At 41.2% G+C, this 18,578-nt stretch overlaps 1 protein-coding gene and 1 long non-coding RNA gene across 2 annotated transcripts in view; both read left to right on the forward strand.

Annotated features, from left to right (window-relative positions):
* LOC115194383 (Fc receptor-like protein 5) overlaps positions 1 to 13,559 on the forward strand; it is a 71,508-nt gene extending 57,949 nt beyond the window's left edge. Inside the window, exons 12-18 of the mRNA XM_029754043.1 lie at positions 8,554 to 8,651; positions 8,814 to 8,864; positions 11,661 to 11,732; positions 11,846 to 11,908; positions 12,032 to 12,106; positions 12,206 to 12,268; positions 13,541 to 13,559. Of these exons, the coding sequence (XP_029609903.1) occupies positions 8,554 to 8,651; positions 8,814 to 8,864; positions 11,661 to 11,732; positions 11,846 to 11,908; positions 12,032 to 12,106; positions 12,206 to 12,268; positions 13,541 to 13,548 (430 nt within the window). The 3' untranslated portion in view covers positions 13,549 to 13,559. The remainder of the gene's footprint in view (positions 1 to 8,553; positions 8,652 to 8,813; positions 8,865 to 11,660; positions 11,733 to 11,845; positions 11,909 to 12,031; positions 12,107 to 12,205; positions 12,269 to 13,540) is intronic.
* On the forward strand, positions 2,580 to 3,124 carry LOC115194391 (uncharacterized). The gene is made up of 3 exons (XR_003878353.1): positions 2,580 to 2,671; positions 2,815 to 2,859; positions 3,067 to 3,124. It is a non-coding gene; the product is annotated as an uncharacterized LOC115194391 (long non-coding RNA).
* Positions 13,560 to 18,578: the final 5,019 nt, after the last annotated feature.

Here is an 18,578-nt window from a genome sequence, read left to right on the forward strand (position 1 = left end):
CAGGGGGGAGGAGACTCTGAATGGAACTACAGATGGTATAAGAATAGTCAGTTAGTGATCCCCTTTAACACAAAGCCTGAGTACAGAATCAGTCCTGTCTACATGTCTAACAGTGGATCATATACCTGTGTGGGTGTGAAGGGAAACAAGATCTCCAATACCAGTGATGCTGTACAACTGACTTTGTCTGGTAAGTCTATCTAATCATGTTAACATCTCCATGGGCAACTAGAATAATTTCTTAGATTAGAAGTTTTAACTAGTCAACTGCCTAATCACAGATCAGCCACAACCTGTCCTGAGTATCTCTCCTCAGTGGCTGAACCCTGGAGACTCAGTGACTCTGAGCTGTGAAGTTGACAGGATGTCTACAGACTGGAGGTTCTCCTGGTACAGGACTGTTCCCTACAGAGCTGGGTTACCCTCTCTATCTGACTCATCATACTCTGTAGAGACCCTATCTGACAGTAGTACTGGAACTACAGAGAGCTTCTACACCCTGAGTCCTGCTGGTCACACAGGAGGATATGTGTGTTGAGCTGGGAGAGGAGACCCAGTCTATTACACACTCTACAGTGAACCCCAGTTTCTCTGGTCAGGAGGTAACTAACTGCATTGAATCATATTTAAGTTCCCACTCGGGGGTGTAATATATATCATTATATCACTGAAGGTTTGACTCTGTCTCTCTTTGTTTCAGATCTGCAGCCTTCAGTGTCTCTCAGATAAGTCCTAACACAACTCAACACTTTAGATTAAAGTCTCTGTCACTGAGCTGTGAGGAGAAGGGGAACTCTACTGGATGGAGACTGATGAGATACACAGAGAGAGGAGTAGAGTCAGGGTGTGTCTCTAACTGGGGATCAATAACAGGGTCCACATGTACCAGCAGCTACACATACACATGGTACAGTGGAGTGTTCTGGTGTGAGTCTGGATCAGGAGAGTACAGTAATGCTGTCAAGATCCCCTTGGATGTTATGTTTATTGCAACTAACATGTTTTCCATACTGTATGCATGATAGGATGTTCATTTCTGTAACTGAATGATTGCATCTCTTATAAAATACACATTTATAAGATTTTGAAGGTGGATCCTCCAGTTTGCAGATTTACAGAATTGTTTATATATTATGTTACACAGATGGTGATGTGTGGCTAACAAAATCTCTATGCACCACAGTGCTGTCAGTCATCTGTAAACCACATTCAGATTGACTTCTACTGATATGAACCCATACAGAAGTGTTCCATGTCTGTACTATTATGATGAGATAGAGAGAGGAAGGAATAAGAGGGCAGACCCAGTACACTGAGGGGTTATGTTGTTGCTATGTGACCAATGACCATATTAGTTTCTATTGTCTGTAAGAAATTGGAACCTCCATTTGTATGTGGACAATACTGTTCTATATTCTGTTGCCCCTTCTGTTGACAAGGCTCTTTCAGAGCTACAATCTGCCTTTGTTGCTTTGCAGAAACCGTTTGTTGAACAGAAATTGGTGCTTAATGCAGCTTAGACAAAAACCTTAAAAATGTACCTGATTATTTATCCATATTGGATAATGCCCACATTGATCACATTATAGTGATAGTGTGTCTGACCTCGCAAACAATGTAAAGTATGTATAGATAGGTGTAATCTAGAGACAAGCCTGTTGATTTTTTATCTGAGGGGATCCTGATATTGACACACTTGTTGAATTATGCAGTGATCTTGACAACAACAATAATTAAAGAGACAGTCCAGACAACGCAGATGAGTGCAGGTAGAGTAGACAGAGCAAGTGTTTACTGGTGGAAGCCATGTTCCTCCCCTTTATGTTACTTTATTCATATTTACTAATATACCTGGTGTATTTATGCAAATGAGGAACACATCATTGTTTTTTTTTAACACAAAATACAAAAAACTGATACAATAACTAAATGTTTATATTATGTGCTATATTCAACAAAAAACACAGACACATGTTCACAATAAATGAACAATTGACACACTGACACACATCACATAAACATATTGAAACACAACCATAAACAACACAATAACAAAGACATATCTATGTAGACAGTATCTAACTAAAAGTGTCCCTCAGAACCATCTGACTAATGAACAAGTCAACCACCAAACCCCTGAGAAGAGTCAGCTAGCTGACTGTGGTTTTGACACATGCTCCTCCTATAGAAGTAGTGTATGTGTGTATGGAGGGGATAGCTGAAGCTGAGGCTAGCTGGGATACCAGTAGTCACCATAGCAAAGGTTTGAGGGGAGGCATCTATCTGTGCATGGTGGGTGTAAAAATGAACTAACATCTGCACATTTTGATACCAAACCACAAGCTCTGATCTCATCTCAGATCTCTTTTCTCCTTCCATCCTCCTTTCCTCCATCAAAGAGGTGTGAACCAGTGTGAGGTCATGTAGCCAACCATGAGAAGAAGTTGGTCAGATATTTAACACTCCATCAACCGCTACTCTTTATTCTCACAGTCTTTGTACGTTTCTCAATAATTTTCTCTCTATTTTCTGTGTGACGGTGAAGAGGTGTGATCTAAACAGACTCTCATCATATAGGAAGTAGAGGGGTTTGTCAGAAGAACTGTAGTTGTAGAGAAAGTCACTTGTCAGTGGGACAGAATGGACAACACATTGCTCTGTGTGCTGCTCTGTAAGTACTGACGTTGTATTAGAGTTTGTGTGTTTGTCTATGAGCACAATGCACTAATGTTAATATTACTACTCTATTACTATAGTACTATACACTTCTGTATTACTTCTGTACTGTAATGACTTTCTTTGTCTTTGTTGAAGTGCTGAGTATGCTCATCTACTGTGGACACTGTGGTGAAGATGATGGTAGATATTCATTTATTTGATCAAACCTCCATCTCTTAATGTTTCATCATCTTTGTCTCTGCTTTTCCTTCCTCACGTTCATTAATGTTATGAGAAAAGGTGATTCAGTTGTGTATGTGTGATCTGTAAAGAGGTATGAAACATAGTTTATGTACATGTTTTATTTGACTGATAGGTAATTGTGTTATGATGGTTGTGTTTATGCAGGTAGACTAAAGCCTGTATTGTAGCCAGTATGATACGTCATACCAGTTGTATTTCTGTCTGCTTGAACTCCAACAACTCAGTATTGTTATATTGAAGCTCTTTTTTATTAACATTTTTATCCATGGATGTTTGTGTCTGAGAGAGAATGTAAAGAATATGGTAAGAGCTGCAAGTATTTAGTTGCACAAAATACACTGAGTGAATAAAACATTAAGAACACCTTCCTTGCAACTGTATATTCAGTCAGGTGTCTGTGTTGTGTCTGTGCAGAGAGACTTGTAGCTGTTCTGACCCTCCAACCCAACTGGACCCAGATATTCAGTGAAGAGACTGTCACTATGAGATGTGACATACAGGGGGGAGGAGACTCTGACTGGCAGTATGAGTGGCATAAAAACAGGAAGTCAGTCAACTCTAATAAAAAGCCAGAGTACAGAATCAGTCCTGTCTACACGTCTAACAGTGGTTCATATACCTGTGAGGGTGTGAAGGGAATCAAGCACTCTGAAACCAGTGATCCTATACAACTGACTGTGTCATGTAAGTCTAACTAATCATGTAAACATCTCTATGGGTAACTATAATAATTTACACTGAGTGTACAAAACATTAAGAACACCTTCCTAATATTGAGTTGCAAACGTCCACTTTTTTCCCTTGAAAGAGTCTCAATTCGTCAGGACATGGACTTTATAAGGTGTCAAAAGCGTTCCACAGGGATACTGTCCCATGTTGATTCCAATGCTTCCCACAGGTGTGTCAAGTTGGCTGGATGTCATTAGAGTGGTGGACCATTCTTGATACACACGTGAATCTGTTGAGTGTGAAAAACTTAGGAGTGTTGAAGTTCTTGGCGCAAACCAATGCACCTGGCACCTACTACCATACCCCTCTCAAAGGCACTTCAATCTTTTGTCTTGCCCATTCACCCTCTGAATGGCACACATACACAATCCATGTCTCAATTGTCTGAAGGATTAAGAATCCTTCTTTAACTTGTCTTCTCTCCTTCATCTACACTGATTGAAGTGGATTTAACAGGTGACATGGATGGATTTACCTGATTTACCTGGTCAGTCTATGTCATGGAAAGTTCATCATGTTTTGTACACTCAGTGTATATTGGATATATTTTGTTTATGTTTCCACAGCTCTTCCCAGAGCCTCAGTGAGTGTCTCTCCTCAGGGTCTCCTCTACTCTGGAGATACAGTCACTCTGCAGTGTGACATACCAGACTACACAGACTGGACGTACTACTGGTCCAGAAACAACCAACCAGGTTCCAGTACACATGGTAAAACCATCACCATCTCTCTCCCTGACCAGGTTGGTCAGTACCAGTGTCAGGGGACCAGGAGAGATCGGCCCCAGAAGTCTCAACTCAGCAGAGCCCTCTCTATCCAGCTCACTGGTGAGCTTGAGACTCAATCATTGACAAAGAGTAAAAAGAGGCTATATGTACTAACTCCAAATGCAATTATTCCCAATGATAACCTTTTTGAATCAATACCATGATAGCAAGATTCTCAAAATGTGTTCTCATACTACGTATGAATCAACAACTGACTGCATTGTCTTTCAACAGCTCTGCCCAGAGCCTCAGTGAGAGTCTCTCCTCAGGGTCCCCTCTACTCTGGAGATACAGTCACTCTGCAGTGTGACATACCAGACTACACAGACTGGACGTACCACTGGTACAGAAACAACCAACAGCTTTCCAGTCAGACCAGTGAAACCATCACCATCTCTCTCCCTGACCAGGCTGGTCAGTACCAGTGTGTGGGGACCAGGAGAGATCGGCCCCAGCAGTCTCAATTCAGTGGAACCGTCCTCATCAGATCAACTGGTGAGCTCGAGACTGATTACATACACCTACAATTGACTTATATCTAAACTCTCCAATAGCTAAACTGTTGGATATGAATCCACATGATGTATATCAAATAATGTTCAAATAATCTGATTAATTTTATGCTCTTCTCTCACAGCCCTGCACAAAGCTGAACTGAGTGTAGAGCCAAACCCTGTGTACCCTGGAGAGACAGTTACTCTGACGTGTTCAGTAGAGTCTGACAGTATCTGGAACTATCAGTGGTACAAAGACAGGACTGATAATGTAGTATCCCAGTCTGTCAGACACACTATAACAGGAGACAACCTCACCATCAGTAGAGTTACTGAGTCTGACCAGGGTCTCTACTGGTGTCAGGGAGAGAGAAGATCCAGACCCACATCTTCACAACCAAGTAATGTTATTACCCTCACTGTGAATGGTGAGTTACTTTGTTGTTGTTGTTGTTGTTGTTGTTGTTGTTGTTGCTGCTGTTGTTGTTGTTGTTTTTGCTGTTGTTGCTGCTGCTGCTGTTGTTGTTGTTTTTGCTGTTGTTGCTGTTGTTGTTGTTGTTGTTGTTGTTTTTGCTGCTGTTGTTGTTGTTTTTGTGTGTCAGTAAAGTTGATCTTACCACTCAATCCTATTGCAATACCAACAGATTATCAGCCATCGACTACACTGACTTCAGGCAAGGAGGACGTATTCACAAGAGACAGTGTGACACTGAGCTGTACTGTAGAGTCTCCTGGATGGAAGTTTTACTGGTACAGACACAGACCAGACTCTACACCAGTAACCACAACCTCTGGATACTCCTACACACTCAGCTGGGTCAGTGTCTCTGATGGAGGACAGTACTGGTGCAGAGCTGGGAGAGGAGACCCAGTCTACTACACCCTATACAGTGACCCAGTGCAGATTAACATTACTGGTGAGTTTATACTGTTTAGGAAAGTGGGTTCCTATGTGGATTAATAATATGTACTCTACTTGTTGGCCATATGTTACAGAATACCTTTCATGTCTTCAGGGTCTATTGTTGTGAGTAATGATGAGTGTCATTTGTATTCTGATGTGTGCAACATATTCACTATTTGTTGTGTCTGTGCAGAGAGACCTGTTGCTGTTCTGACCCTCCAACCCAACTGGACCCAGATATTCAGAGGAGAGACTGTCACTATGAGATGTGACATACAGGGAGGAGGAGACTCTGACTGGCAATATGAGTGGTATAATAACAGGAAGTCAGTCAACTCTAATACAAATCCAGAGTACAGAATCAGTCCTGTCTACACGTCTAACAGTGGTTCATATACCTGTGAGGGTGTGAAGGGAAACAAGCACTCTGAAACCAGTGATGCTCTACAACTGACTGTGTCATGTAAGTCTATTTAAGCCTACATGTGTCATGATTGTTGTCTCAAATATTTTTAAGATTAAAAGGTTAAATACTTCCTTCATAACAGATAAACCCAAGGCTGTCCTGAGTATCTCTACTCAGTGGCTGAACCCTGGAGACTCAGTGACTCTGAGCTGTGAAGTTGACAGGATGTCTACAGGCTGGAGGTTCTCCTGGTACAGGACTGTTCTCTACAGAGCTGGGTTACCCTCTCTATCTGACTCATCGTACTCTGTAGAGACCCTATCTGACAGTAGTACTGGAACTACAGAGAGCTTGTACACCCTGAGTCCTGCTGGTCACACAGGAGGATATGTGTGTAGAGCTGGGAGAGGAGACCCAGTCTATGACACACTCTACAGTGAACCTCAGTTTCTCTGGTCAGGAGGTAACTAACTGTATTAAAACATATTTAAGTCTCCCTCATGTGTATAATATATATTATTTAACTAAAGGTTTGACTCTGTCTCTCTTTGTTTCAGATCTGCAGCCTTCAGTGTCTCTCAGAATAAGTCCCAACACAACTCAACACTTTAGATCAAAGTCTCTCTCACTGATCTGTGAGGAGAAGGGGAACTCTACTGGATGGAGACTGATGAGATACACAGAGAGAGGAGTAGAGTCAGTGTGTGTCTCTAACTGGGGATCAATAACAGGGTCCACATGTACCATCAGGTCCACATACACATGGTCCAGTGGAGTGTACTGGTGTGAGTCTGGATCAGGAGAGTACAGTAATGCTGTCAACATCTCAGTGGATGGTACGTCTATTGTACGACATTCACACACAAAAAACAACAACATTTCAATGTATGATATGTTGTTCAATTCTGTAACTGAATTATTGCATCTCTTATAAATTACAAGATCATAATATTTTGAGGGTGATGACTCCAGTATGCAGATTGACAGAATTATTTATATATTATGTTAAACAGCTGGTGATGTGATCCTGGAGAGCCCTGTCCATCCCCTGACTGAAGGAGACTCTGTGACTCTGTGCTGCAAATACAGGACAAACAGCTCAAACATCAAGGCTGATTTCTACAAAGATGGAGTACTCATCAAGAATGAGACCACAGGAGAGATGACCATCCCTGCAGTATCCAAGTCAGATGAAGGATTCTACAAATGCAAATCCCCTGACAAGGGAGAATCACCAGAGAGCTGGATGACAGTGAGAGGTGAGAAAACGATTATGATCTCAAGTTACCTTTTCATCATCTGTGTGATAGTGATTTTAGTGTTGATGTTAACTTACGTTTGGATTTGTACTCCCATAGAAAATATGATCTCTCAACTAAATGATCAAAAGATACAGGCTGGTCTATATACCTATTTAACTAAAATATAAACGCAACATGTAAAGTGTTGGTCCCATGTTTAATGAGCTGAAATAAAAGATCCCAGAAATGTTCCATATGCACAAAAAGCCTATTTCTCTCAAATTTAGTGAAGAAATGTGTTTACATCCCTGTTAGTGAGCATTTGTCCTTTGCAAAGATAATACATCCACCTGACAGGTGTGGCATTTCAAGAATCTGATAAAACAGCATGATCAATACATAGATTATAACCTCACAACCGCAGACCATGTGTAACCACGCCAGCCCAGGACCTCCACATCCGGTAATCTGAGGGGAGGGGGATTTCTGTCTGTAATAAAGCACTTTCAGGGGGAAAACTCATTCTGATTGACTGGGCCTGGCTCCCCAGTAGGTGGGCCCATGCCTGCTCAAGCCCACCCATGGCTGCACCCCCACCCAGTCATGTAAAGTCCATAGATTAGAGCCTAATATTTTTTTCAATTGACTGATGTACTTATATGAACTGTAACTCAGTAAAAACATTGAAATTGTTGCATGTCGAGTTTATATTTTTGTTCAGAGTCTGATGGTGTTGTGCTGTTCTCTCTCCAGTCGTATCTCCTGGATCCTCTACATCAGTCCTAGTAGGAGGGGTTGTGGGTCTGGTTGTTGCTGGTGTTCTACTGGTCATTCTCCTGGTCCTGCTGTGTCGATACAAAAACACCAAAGGTGAGATTTTATTATTTATCATTAAACGTTTTAGTTCATGTTTAGTTAGAAAAATGTGTAATTACAATAGTTCAAAACAGCAATGACCCGATATAATAGAATGCATTTCTCATTACAGGTTCCTGTTTTAACAGAATATTCTTGTGAGTACACCTGTCTGAACTATGATAATTCAGTAACATATCGTCTTAGTTCTTCATGAGTATATCTCTCCCTCTAGGCACCCCCAGCCCCAGAGCACCAACCAGGACCCCCAACAGGACCAAGGATCTACCCAGGGCCGGGCTCCTGATGCTGGGTATACACTTCTGCAGCATGGTCAGTTTCTCAACCCAGACCTTTACCACTCCTCACTCTGTAACCTCATACACTGACTCATCAACATCCACTTTATATAACATGTTACTGTACTCTCTGTCCCTAGACAAGCTGAGGGAGAACCAACCTAACTAACCTGTCTCTCTCTTCTTTGACCAACAGGTAGTGCTCACATCTACGACACAATCAATCCCTCAGACAACAATGTTAATGGTACTGTATAGTGTATGTTATGTTTAATGTGAATACAGTATAGAGTTACAGCTGCTGTTCTTCATGGGTTTAATATGAATACAGTGTAGAGTTACTGCTGCTGTTCTTCATGGGTTTAATATGAATACAGTATAGTTACTGCTGCTGTTCTTCATGGGTTTAATGTGAATACAGTATAGTTACTGCTGCTGTTCTTCATGTGTTTAATATGAATACAGTATAGTTACTGCTGCTGTTCTTCATGTGTTTAATATGAATACAGTATAGAGTTACTGCTGCTGTTCTTCATGTGTTTAAAATGAATACAGTATAGAGTTACTGCTGCTGTTCTTCATGTGTTTAATATGAATACAGTATAGTTACTGCTGCTGTTCTTCATGTGTTTAATATGAATACAGTATAGAGTTACTGCTGCTGTTCTTCATGTGTTTAATATGAATACAGTATAGAGTTACTGCTGCTGTTCTTCATGTGTTTAATATGAATACAGTATAGAGTTACTGCTGCTGTTCTTCATGTGTTTAATATGAATACAGTACAGAGTTACTGCTGCTGTTCTTCATGTGTTTATTATGAAAGCAGTATAGAGTTACTGCTGCTGTTCTTCATGTGTTTAATATGAATACAGTATTGTCACGTCCTGACCTTAGAGAGCTCTTATTTTCTGTGGTAGAGTAGGTCAGGGCGTGACTGGGGGGGGGGGGTTATTCTAGTTAAATTTTTCTATGTTTGGTTCTAGTTTCTGTTTTTCTATGTTGGGGTTTTTGGATGATCCCCAATTAGAGGCAGCTGGTCATCGTTGTCTCTAATTGGGGATCATATTTAAGTAGTTGTTTTTCCAACTTTTGTTTGTTGGAGATTATTTTTGAGTTAGTGCATGTTGCACTTCTGTTGTCACGGTTTGTTTTGTTTATAGTTTTGTCTTGCAAAGTTTCACATTCTAATAAAAGATGTGGAACGATACTCACGCTGCGCCTTGGTCCGTTCCTACACACAACCTTGACAGAATCTCCCACCACCAAAGGACCAAGCAGCGTGCCCAGGAGGAGCAGGGATCCTGGGCCCGAGAGTGGAGGACATCCTGGACCTGGGAGGAGGTAATGGCAGGGGACAAGACCCTGCCATGGAAGCAGGCGGAGACAGCGAGAGAGGAATGGCGACGATACGATGAATTAGCACGTCAACGACGGAAGCCCGAGAGGCAGCTCAACAACAAAAAAATCGGGGGGGTGAGCACACGGGGAGACTGGCAGAGTCAGGGTTTAGACCTGAGCCAACTCTCCGTGCTTACCGTGGAGAGCGTGTGACCAGTCAGGCACCGTGTTATGCGGTGATGCGTACGGTATCCCTAGTGTGCATTCACAGCCTGGTGCGCTCGTTGCCGGCTCCCCGCATTTGCCGGGCTAAAGTGAGCATTCAGCCAGGAAGGTTTGTGCCGGCTTAGGACTCCTGGTCTCCAGTACGCCTCCTCGGTCCAGGATATCCTGCACCGGTTCTACGCACCAGGTCTCCAGTGCGCCTCCACAGCCCAGTATGTCCTGCGCCTCCTCCTCGCACTCTCCCTGAAGTGCGTGTACTCAGTCCAGTACGTCCTGTGCCTGCTCCTCTCACTCGCCCTGAAGTGCATGTCACCAGTCTGGCGCTACCTGTTCCAGCTCCACGCATCAGGCCTCCAGTGCGCCTTCACGTCCAGAGTCTCCAGCGACGGTCTGCGGGTCCAGAGTCTCCAGCGACGGTCTGCGGGTCCAGAGTCTCCAGCGACGGTCTGCGGTCCAGAGTCTCCAGCGACGGTCCAGAGTCTCCAGCGACGGTCCAGAGTCTCCAGCGACGGTCCAGAGTCTCCAGCGACGGTCTGCGGTCCAGAGCCTCCAGCAACGGTCTGCGGTCCAGAGCCTCCAGCGACGGTCTGCGGTCCAGAGCCTCCACCGATGTTGGCAGATCCGCAGGATGAGAGGGTTCTTCGTCCCGCACCAGAACCGCCTCCGATGCGGGAGGATCCGCTGGATGAGAAGGTTCTTCGTCCTGCACCAGAACCACCACCAACACTAGACACCACCCTAACCCTCCCTTTTGGTTTCAGGTTTTGCGGCCGGAGTCCGCACCTTTGGTCACGTCCTGACCATAGAGAGCTCTTATTTTCTATGGTAGAGTAGTTCAGGGCATGAGTGGGGGTGTTTATTCTAGTTTATTTTTTCTATGTTTGGTTCTAGTTTCTGTTTTTCTATGTTGTGGTTTTTGGATTATCCCCAATTAGAGGCCATTGTTGTCTCTAATTGGGGATCATATTTAAGTAGTATTTCCCACTTTTGTTTGTTGGAGATTATTTTTGATTTAGTGCATGTTGCACCTCTGTCGTCACGGTTTGTTTTGTTTATAGTTTTGATTTGAAAAGTTATACATTCTAATAAAAGATGTGGAACGATACTCACACTGTGCCTTGGTCCGTTCCTACACACAACCTTGACAAGTATAGAGTTACTGCTGCTGTTCTTCATGTGTTTAATATGACTACAGTATAGAGTTAGTGCTGCTGTTCTTCATGTGTTTAATATGATTGACACACTAAGACTAAGGGTTCTATTCAGTCCGTTTCATGGAAGTTCAGCGTTACAGTGATTTAAATTTTAAAGGCAATGTTCCCACATTAGTAGAGACAGCGTTCAAGGTAAACGCTGTATATTTCGACTCAATCAGAAATGACCTTTACATTTCTGTCAGTCAATCTGTAACCCTTCATCAATACAGACTGAATAGAGTCCTAAGTAGAGATATTAGTCTATCACCTGTCTGTTTCAGATGCTGCTGTAGGACCAAGTCATGTGACATACGTCCAGATTCAACTCAAAAAGTTGGACAAGAAAAAGAATGGTGACTATCAACTGTGACATCAATTAATAATGTGCAGTGTATCAAAGATTAGTTAAAACATGTATATATTTAAAAAATAAAACAAAACCTCTGCCCATCTTCCTCCTCTTCAGAAAAGCCAGCTGATCTAAAAGAAAGTCCAGTCTACTCTGAGGTGAAGACGGGGAAAGCCACAGGTAAGACCTATTCTACAAGTTGGCAGTTAGTCAATAAATTCACAATTTGGGAGTTTTGATGAAGAGGCAGAATATACAATAAGCTAATTCCTTCATTTGTTGACTGGAAATGTCCATTGTCAGCAGCAGCTGGACCTGTTGATGTGACCTACGCTGAGGTTGTCCTCAAAAAGAAGACCAAAGCCAAGAAGAAGAGAGGTAAGACTGGACATCCCTCCCTCCTTATTCCCCCTATCAGAACCTCATACCTCTGACCCCATATTGAATATCTATGTATTTTGTCCTCACTCCCTACAGAAACAACAACCCCACCAGAGGCAGATTCAGTCTATTCTCAACTGAAGCCAGGCACAACCCCAGGTAAGATGCTATTGATACTTATATGTAACCCTCTCACCATAGACTTGGATAGATCAGCAAGGGAATAATGGTGAAAAAGACATCTCAGTTTATTAACATTTATGATATTGACTCGCTAGGGGAAAAACGAGAGGCTAGGGATATTACTACATAAAGGCTTATATTACTGTTTTCAGAATGTTTCTGACACTACAAAATGAATGACTCATTGAAAATACAAACACACACAGAATGCAATTTTACGAGAACATATTTTGAATGAAACATTAGCAGTTACACAAATACCACACAATCAATTACAATATAGGAATAAAGATAATATAACCCCGGGTACAGAGAGTGTACTCTTAAAACTCAGTCACTGACACTGTTGGACCTAGCAAGCAGCAAAACAGCTCCTGATCTGACAAGGTAAGCTACCGTGCCAAAATTCTCCACACAGCAGCAGGTTAATTCAGGTAAATTCTATTGATATTTAACAAGACTTTCTGTACACTTGTAAGAGGTAAGTGAAATTAAACAACAGTCTCTTTGCTAAATGCAATCCATGCAATCCATTCCTTCAAATGGAAAAGTTGTAAATTCAGAAACAATAGTGCCCGTCTCAGTTCTCCTCATGTCTCGAGCAGTATCACCCCTTCCATGGGCGTCAAAAGTCCCGTGTTCACGCGATAGGCCCATTTAGTTTATGATAATGCCCTTTTAGTTTAAGAGCTGTTTTGAAAAGACCAATATACATTTCCGCCTGTTTTGGTGGGATGGAGGTTTGGCCTTCCATGGTGACATCACCATGTCCAAAATGTGTTAAACACCAATAAGAAAGAGTTCTGAACAGCTCTGCCAATAACAGCTCATTTTCAGTTTTCCCCTCCCCACTCAGACCACTTCCAGAGAGTCCTAGAAAATTCTTGCTTGAGAAATTACCCTTTGCGAAGAAGCTTTTTATTTGTTTTCAATTAAAATGGCCAAAAATAATCACAGGTTGGTACTTAATTGTTACCCAGAAATTATTTGATATTGAGATGAAAACGAATGCATTGGATCTTTAAATTACTCATGTTTTCCTTTGAAGCTTGCACATGAAAGTAACACAACATAGGCTGAACAACAGAGGATGTAGTAAAACGACATGTTTCTAATACATGGTTTATCAGGGTACTGATGCTCATATATCATACTAAACTGTATCTATTTACAGTATATCTCTGTTTTATTCTTAGGACTTTGTTTGACTGCATGCACTAAATAATGTTGTGTGGTGATATGTTACAGGTCCTTGAGGGAGATGGAGTGATAAATAACTTTGTGTGGTGATATGTTACAGGTCCTTGAGGGAGATGGAGTGATAAGTAACTTTGTGGTGATATGTTACAGGTCCTTGAGGGAGATGGAGGGATACATAACTTTGTGTGGTGACATGTTACAGGTCCTTGAGGGAGATGGAGGGATACATAACTTTGTGTGGTGATATGTTACAGGTCCTTGAGGGAGATGGAGGGATACATAACTTTGTGTGGTGATATGTTACAGGTCCTTGAGGGAGATGGAGGGATACATAACTTTGTGTGGTGATATGTTACAGGTCCTTGAGGGAGATGGAGGGATACATAACTTTGTGTGGTGATATGTTACAGGTCCTTGAGGGAGATGGAGGGATACATAACTTTGGGTGGTGATATGTTACAGGTCCTTGAGGGAGATGGAGGGATAAATAACTTTGTGTGGTGATATGTTACAGGTCCTTGAGGGAGATGGAGGGATAAATAACTTAGTGTGGTGATATGTTACAGGTCCTTGAGGGAGATGGAGGGATAAATAACTTTGTGTGGTGATATGTTACAGGTCCTTGAGGGAGATGGAGGGATAAATAACTTTGTATGGTGATATGTTACAGTTCCTTGAGGGAGATGGAGGGATAAATAACTTTGTGTGGTGATATGTTACAGGTCCTTGAGGGAGATGGAGGGACACGCCATCAGAGAGGGAGCAATCTGGGAACATGGGTTATGCATGGTCAACGCACGCAAGCACACACACATGCAGGCATGCTCACACACACACACAAATAAAAACGCACACGTACACACACACATGCCCACGAACACACAAATACAGAAAAAACACATTCATTTTTAACAAGTGAACATGTGCAGTATTCCAAAAGCACATGTGATCTTATGTTAAGTTAATGTGATAACGTGATCTTACGTTAAGTTAATGTGATCACATGTGATCTTATGTTAAGTTAATGTGATAACGTGATCTTATGTTAAGTTAGTGTGATAACATGTGACAACATATGAAGCAACATGTGATGACAGAAACTGCACATGTGAAAACGTGATTTCACTTGACATTTCTCATGTGTTTTTTCTGTGAGGGACACACACACAATAACACCTTGTACATTAAGGATTTGTATGTTATTTTAATTTACCAGATAAATACAACAAATATATTACATTTAACCGTGTGTATTACTGTAACAGCTTAAATAAATGATATGGTGTAATGATGGTAGATCTTATAAACAGCCACAGTAATTCTATCTGCTTTGTATTTTGTATTACTGTAACAGCTTAAATAAATGATATGGTGTAATGATGGTAGATCTTATAAAAAGCTACAGTAATTCTATGTGCTTTGTATTGCGTATTGAATTGTTGGGTTGTAAATGTACTGAATTGTATTATCATTGATTCGTTATTTCTGTCATTCAGATGATAGAATAACATATTTTCTATATGAATGTCACATATACATGTTCGCTTCTAATGACCTGTACTTTTACAATGTCTTTGCATTGTGCTTTTTTATTAAACTTTAATTTTTCTATCCACCAGATGGAATGAATGCTTTGTTACAGTAAACAGATATTGTCCTCATGGTCAACTATTCCATACAACCAACCGACTTCAGTCAGCCCTCCTTTCAGCCTAATGGAGTTGTTGGGCTCCTCGACATTACAGGAAAAGTGATAGGAAGGCAACATTTCAGTATTTAATTAAACAACATTGTTGACAGCCTCACTCTATAATGAAATGTCAGGTATTACATTTGACACTGACTACACATCTAATACCCCTGATAATATAATGGAATACAATACAATATAATGCAATCCAATAGAATGTTCAACATTTTATAACCCCCCTCATCTAAGATAGTAATGACCTCTCACTATACTTTAACATTATACTACTGTAGTTCTACAACAAACACACAGAAATGCCTTGACTGTTTTTAATAAAATGAAAAATGAAATGTGGACATTCACACCTATGATTGCAAAGGGTTCTTCCAAGTATACAAAGGTCAGACAGTCAGAATGTGATATAACATGGTAACAATATTGAATGTTTCATCACTGTGTTGAATTCCAAGTGCTAACCTACCTATACCTGCCTATGCATGACTAACAGTTCTTGCATATTGCCTCCTCATCCTACAGACAAGGTCAAGGTGATTCATGACATTAGTGGTTGTCTGACTCTGATATTTACCTGCATGGTTGGTAAGACCACTGTTCCAGTTAGGGGCTGTATGTGTCTGTGTTTAGACCTATGTGGTCAGACAGACAGACAGACAGACAGACAGACAGACAGACAGACTACAGAGGTCAAAGTGTCACTGCCATAGAATTAGGAATTAAAATACTAGAATGGACATTAACCTTTTCAATGATGCGATAAATGTCAGCCATTTTAGTTAGGGAGTTGCTCAATCATGGTTTGCCAGTTCTGTGGTAAGATTGTGTAAAATAATGAATTTGAAAAATGTATCTGCACTATATGTTTGTTAGCTAGCTAGCCAAACAGTTTTAGAGAAATGATCCAAAAATTGAATCAACTTGTCACGTCCTAACCATAGAAACCTTTAATTTTCTATGGTAGAGTAGGTCAGGGCGTGATGGGGTTTTGTCTAGTTTATTTATGTCTATGTTGGTTGTAGTAATTTTTTTCTGTTGGGGGTTTTCTCTACTTTATGTATTTCTGTGTGGGGTTCTAGTTTCTGTATTTCTATGTTTTTTGGGGGGGATGATCTCCAATTAGAAGCAGCTGGTCATTGTTGTCTCTAATTGGGGATCATATTTAAGTTGTTGTTTTTCCCACTAGGTTTTGTGGGAGATTATTTTGAGTAAGTGTATGTTGCACCTCTTCGTCACGGTTTGTTGTTTTGTTTATGAGTTTATTTGTATGTCTTGCATAGTTTCACAGTTTAAATAAAATGTGGAACGATACACACGCTGCTCTTTGGTCCCATTCTTCAGACAGCTGTGACACAACTGCCAATATGTCAACATTCCATTCAAACAATGCAATCCACAGCCATACACTGGATGAAATCAGTTGACAATAGGACTTTGAAATGCAACATGTACTGACATTGTATAATAATAACTTGACAGCTTTCCAACAATACACAAATGTAGATATTTATAGTCTGTTCACATATACTGAGTATACTAAACATTAGGAACACCTTCCTGATGTTGAGTTGCACCCCCGTCCCCCCTTTTTTTTCTCAGAACAGCCTTAATTCGTTGGGACATGGACTCCACAAAGCGTTGTAAGCGTTCCTCAGGGATGCTGGCACATGTTGACCAATGCTTCCCACAGTTGTGCCAAATTGGCTGGATGTCCTTTGGGAGGTGGGCCACTCTTGATACACACAGGAAACTGTTGAGTGTGAAAAACCTAGCAACATTGCAGTTCTTGACACGCCTGGCACCTACAGTACTACTATACCCTATTCAAAGGCACTTCAATCTTTTGTCTTGCTCGTTCACCTCAATCCATGTCTCATTTGTGTCAAGGCTGAAACATCCTTATTAAACCTGTCTCCAACCCTTCATCTACACTGGTTGAAGTGGATTTAACAAATTACTTCAGGGAGGGATAATAGCTTTCACTTGGATTCACCTGGTTAGTCAATGTCATGGAAAGAGCAGGTGTTCTTAATGTTTTGGATAGTCTGTATATTTTAGAGGCTATTTATACAGACAATTGGTATAAAACCCATATAAAGTATATTTATAATTATTTGACAATTATTTAGGTTGACACAATTTCTGATATCTTACATGCCTTACTTTTATTTTCCTGCATAAGTAAAATCAGGATTTAGCCTCTTCTGTCATTCATTCCAATTAGACTGGTTTGGATTTCTCCCTGAACAATATGGCTGCCATCTTTACCCTATTTTGGAACTTTGAGGGTCTATGACATAGCCTTAAGTCTTCTTGGGTATGATGCTAAAAGCTTGGCCCACCTGTATTTTGGGAGTTTCTCCCATTCTTCTCAGGCAGATCCTCGCAAGCTCTGTCAGGTTGGATGGGGAGCGTTGCTGCACAGCTATTTTTAGGACTCTCCAGAGATATTTGATCGGGTTCAAATCGGGGCAAACAAAAAATGAGAAGTACAAAGTGACTTTCCAACGCACTTCACCACGCTCATAAGACTAAGTTGCCTTTAGGGCCAGGACTTTTTCCTGTTCAAGAAAAAAACATGTCTTTCCTGATATACACTTCCTGATATACAATGATAGCATATAAAATATTCAAACATGCTTTGGGGATGCAACACTACTGTAGTGAGGGGGGAGGGGATTCACTTTTAAGGCTTTTATTATAATTTTTACATTTCAAAAAGTGAAGAAAAAAACATTCATGCCACGGGAGGAACCGGATCCGGGCAAATAGGACCCGGAACGAAACAGTCCAAAACGGAGAGGTGCCGGATCCTGTTCCGGCAGGATGCAGCTCAAATTAAGGATTACACACGCCCGAAAGCTTGCACACACACACATCCCAGGAGAATGCTGAGAAAGGGCGGTGGTGAGGTGCAATACAGAACTCATATTCAGTTCCTATTTTCCCCTGGGCTTTATTTGATGTGGTACACTATATCTTCATTTGCATATGTGGTAATTTAGTAACCCTGTCAATGTACTGCAGTCATACTGATACCATCTCTAAAGGCAGTACCAAGACAACTGGCGTGTCATGCTCATTCAAACATGTGTAACGGCTGTCGGAAGAGAGAGTAGACCAAGGTGCAGCGGAGTTAGTGTTCATCTTGAAATTTAATTGGAACAAAGAGAACACTACAAAAATGAACAAAACCCGACAGCAAAACAGTCCTGTTAGGAAACACTCTAAACAGAAACAATACCCCACAAAACCCAAAGGAAAAACAGGCTCCTTATGTGTGACTCCCAATCAGCAACACGAACTTCAGCTGTGCCTGATTGGGAGCCACACACGGCCCAAAACAAAGAAATACAAAAACATAGAAAAATGAACATAGAA

The sequence above is a fragment of the Salmo trutta genome, chromosome 5 (assembly GCF_901001165.1).
Source record: "Salmo trutta chromosome 5, fSalTru1.1, whole genome shotgun sequence".
In the NCBI taxonomy this organism is placed as follows: Eukaryota; Metazoa; Chordata; class Actinopteri; order Salmoniformes; family Salmonidae; genus Salmo; species Salmo trutta.